The sequence below is a fragment of the Protopterus annectens genome, chromosome 2.part2, assembly GCF_019279795.1.
Source record: "Protopterus annectens isolate FY-2018-M chromosome 2.part2, PAN1.0, whole genome shotgun sequence".
NCBI classification, from domain to species: Eukaryota; Metazoa; Chordata; order Ceratodontiformes; family Protopteridae; genus Protopterus; species Protopterus annectens.
Window position 1 is genome coordinate 379,082,306 of NC_056730.1, and position 4,374 is coordinate 379,086,679.

The window sequence follows — 4,374 nt, forward strand, 5'->3', positions numbered from 1 at the left end:
GTCTCACCTATGTTTTAAAATAGAAGAAAAATGTTTTGTTCCATGAGATGATGGTGCCTTATTTATTTCCTTTTCAGAGATGAGAATGTAGTGTGGATAATTCACACATGACAACAAATAAAAGACTTTTTTAAATTAATTTATTGAACTCAGTAGGTACAAATGCCTCTTTCAGGGATGAGACAGGGACAGTCTCTAGGTATGTAACTTGGTCAGAATCACACAGTATGTAATTGGGAATTCAGGAGCTCAAATCAACTACTATACAATGAAGCTTGGTAACAGTGTATAGCCTTAATACTTTGAGCTAACTAACTATAAAAAAATATGACTCCATATTTTTATATAGTCAATTTATCCACTTGCACAGATGCTGACTGCTTTTAAAATCATGGCTTCCTTCCTAGACTGTCAGCAGTCCTCTAACAACACAGCAACCAAATTCTGCCTATAAAATATTGTTTCATAGGGAAATATAATACTTGTCTTATTGCCAGATGTTATCCTCTCTACTGCCCCTTCTGTGTATATGCAATTTAAAAATCTAAGGTTCACTTTCTTTTGCCTGAAGTTTCATACCAAATACAGCTATGTAGCAGTCAGCTTTGGTGTTTTTGGTAATGGCTTGGAGTGTACTTTAGCTACTACCACATATAATAATTTAACAATAATTGAACACTAGGTATGAGGTAATGCTGGCTTAACCATGGCTGTTGTAGTTTGATCATGACAGTGCACTCATATGTACACGAAAAGTTTGCATATGCACTCAGAAACATCTGCACACACACACACACACACACACACACACACACACACACACACACACACACACACACACACACACACACACACACACACACACAATCTTTCAATCTGCTAATACACTCAGAAATAAATAGTCACTTAGTCATACATTTCCTCAAATAGTTGACGATTCTTTCTCTGTTTCTCTCTGGCAGTAACTTCTTCCAGTAGGTCATGAACCTTGGATGTTTTGTGAGCTGATTATATTGAATGACCATTACACACTGCTGCCTGGTATGCTGCTCCTCATGACTATTCACGATACGCAACATAAAATGAGTCTAGTAATGTTCCAGCTATGTTCTGGGATCAAAAATGTACTTCTCAGCTAATGTTTTCATGCTGTTCCCCCTGTTTTAGCAACTTTGCCAGTGCTTACATCTAGAAGAAAAATTTAATCCAAGTGTTTTGAGGTCTGTAGAGGAAACAGAAATAATTATACTGGCATAGATTGCCAGCTAAATAAAAACATAATATTCATTCTGAAAGAAAGAAAAAAAAAGAAAAGAACACAAACAATCCCCACTTCAAAAAACAAAACAAAACAAAACATGCTCAGTACTTATACATTATTATCAGGGAATGTTCCATATCATACATTCCTTGTAGCACCACTGCCTTGTACATATATATAAAACATGTCTTAATATTTTAGAGTCACAAAACAATCAATTCTTTTAATATCTGTCAGATAACAATGTTTTTTCTGAAGTGTTAATGGAACAAAGCTGAAAATAAATGCATCTTACAGTTGTTTGTTCATATATATATATATTGATAGGCATGAGCATGACAACAGGTTATGTTTTACCACCACTTGTTGCTCTAGACAAACTTTTTATACGTTTTATACTTTTTTAAATTCATAATCCATGTAAGAAAGTCTTTCTGACTTGTTCATATTGTGTTTAACACCATCTGGCCGGCTGAAAGCAGTGGCCAGTATTGCTTAACAGGTTTATTCTGGAACCAATTACCACACATAGCTGATATCACATACACACATCCAGCTTAAAATAGATGCCAGAGTAAGACTATGAACATTCCAAAGTTCAGTGCATGCTGGGTAATGCTGATAGACTTGCTAGTTCCAAAATAAGGGCTGTCATAAGTAAAAAAATAAATAAAGCAGTGGGTCAACAACCTGCTTCAGACTCCTGTATCCCTGGTACTTTCTGATAGTTTTATTAGAAAAGGACTTTCATCTCTCATTCAGGGACAGAAATACACAAGAGAATTATGGCAGAAATACTGGAAGTGCTATCAGTAAAACACTGGATTGAAACTCCAGTTCGCTTTGGAGATGAGTTTGCTAAGAAAGATCTGAAGGATTGTAAGCTGAGTCATAAGCTGTTTGCCTTGCCTGGGCCATCTAATTCAAAGAAAACCTTGACTGATGGACATGTTGCACAGGCAACGCTAATTACTGAGGGAGCCTGTGAACATGAAGGAAAGTCCGGCTTCCAGATTCTTTTAGATGTTGTGCAGTTCTGCCCTGAAGACATCATCCTTCAAACTTTTGAAGGCTGGCTTCTAATTAAAGCTCAGCATGGACCCCGGATGGATGAGCATGGATTTGTCTCCAGGACATTCACACGGCAATACAAGCTGCCCCAGGGGGTACAGGCAGATGATTTAACTGCTTTCCTCTGCCATGATGGGATTTTAGTGGTAGAGATGAAGAAAAATACCTCAAATGATTAAAGCAAGCACTATGTACCTAAACTTCTGATACAAAAGAGTAAACATTTGCAGAACTGTATTAGAGGACTCATGTGATGCAGTAATAACAGTTTTGCTTATTTTCCTGGCAGCATTAACAATAGCACATGTGACAGCAGAACCAAAATCTGGGGAATACTGAATGATTTCAGTTTTATAAGTTTTAATTAAACCTATTCCTGAATGTATGTACTGTATACACAACATGCACACACAGACACAGACACAGACACACACACACACACACACACACACACACACACACACACACACACACACACACACACACACACACACACACACACACACACACATGTATACACACCAACTCCCACGTGCTGCATGCTTTGTGCATTAACAGAGTAAAAGTTACAATATTTAAAATGTGTTTTAAGTAATGTAATACTGAATATTTTGTATCTATGTGAAGCACTGAAGTTGAGTCAGATGGTTTTAACAATGCTACCTAACATGCATGCCATTGTTCCATATTCTTTATATGCTGTTATCAACATTGTTTCTTTTTGTTATTATCTCTGTGATTAGTACAGTGCCTGCTTTAATAATTTTAATGACTGTCAATAGCCTTTGCAGTTAAAGCCAAGACTGGTATGTGCATGTACTTCAGAATGTGCAAATAATCAGTAACATCCAATAAGCTGGCAGTACTGTGGGATAATGGACTGTCCAGGTGTGTGATTATGTTTGGACTCTACAGGGTAAGGGCTTCTCAGTTTCATGTGCTACATAATAGTCTGACATAAAAGAGATGTCACAATGGTGTGTGTGTGTGTGTGTGTGTGTGTGTGTGTGTGTGTGTGTGTGTGTGTGCCATCTACATGTGTGCATATTTGTATATGTATATGAGATCATTCATTCACCAATGCCAATCACATATTTATCTTAAAAGGCTCAGGTATGATTTAAAATTGTGTAGTTTTATATTCTTGGAAACCTATTTAAGTGATCCTATTTTCCAGTTTAATGTTGAGAATTATAACTATGAGCTGTAAAAATCCTTCTTTCTCTAGTCCTTGTGATTCCAAAAAAAAAAACACTTAATCAAACAGTGCTTCAGGGTTAACATTGAAAATTGGCATGTGAACCTGCTGGATTTATTCAATTAACAAATAAATAACAGAAAGTGTTTTTTTTTTTTTTTGTGGCTTTGTTTTTTTGTTATCTTACTCATTTAGGAAGCACTCCAACCCACCCAAGCCACACTACTTTTTTCTCCTGTTTGTCTGACATTTTCGAGAAAATGAATGTTAGTGCTAAAACATATGCTGTTCATTTTGACTGACATAATATGAAACATACTAGAAAAAGTATTGTTTTATGCCCAGGTGTCAAACAGTTTATATATCTTACTGCCTGGGCAGACAGGCAAGAGATTCAATGAAACAATAAAAAATGGAGTATTTTTAGGTCTCCTAAAATATGGAGTAGTCAGACTCTAGTGTACAAAATTATGCTTAAAAGAGAGCAACTGAACATGTCTGCAAACTGTGTGGAGTACACACCCTGCGCTCCCACAACTCCTGTTACTTAAAATAGTCACATAGAATGTCATTACTTGTGGACATTGTAAGTACTTCTTGACTTATGCACAAAATGATCAAAAGCTTACCTTTTTTCTCTTATTTGATGAACATGTGGGGAAAAGTATAGTTTTGATACACACTGCAGTGCTTAAAATTGTACAATGTGAAGGCTTATGATGTTTATGTGTTGAGAAAAAAAATTATTTTCATAGCCATCCAAGAAACACTTTTAGTCAAACTTCAAAAGACATGATATATTTCAAACTTCTGTTTACATATAAAGAAAATGTATTATTCAGAG

The 4,374-nt window shown here is 36.0% G+C and overlaps 1 protein-coding gene across 1 annotated transcript; it reads left to right on the forward strand.

The window, feature by feature from the left end:
- The first annotated feature begins 1,897 nt into the window (after positions 1-1,897).
- HSPB3 (heat shock protein family B (small) member 3) lies at positions 1,898-3,683 on the forward strand. The gene has a single exon (XM_044063906.1). The coding sequence runs from the start codon at positions 2,047-2,049 to the stop codon at positions 2,509-2,511; it is 465 nt and encodes a 154-aa protein (XP_043919841.1). The 5' UTR covers positions 1,898-2,046; the 3' UTR covers positions 2,512-3,683.
- Positions 3,684-4,374: the final 691 nt, after the last annotated feature.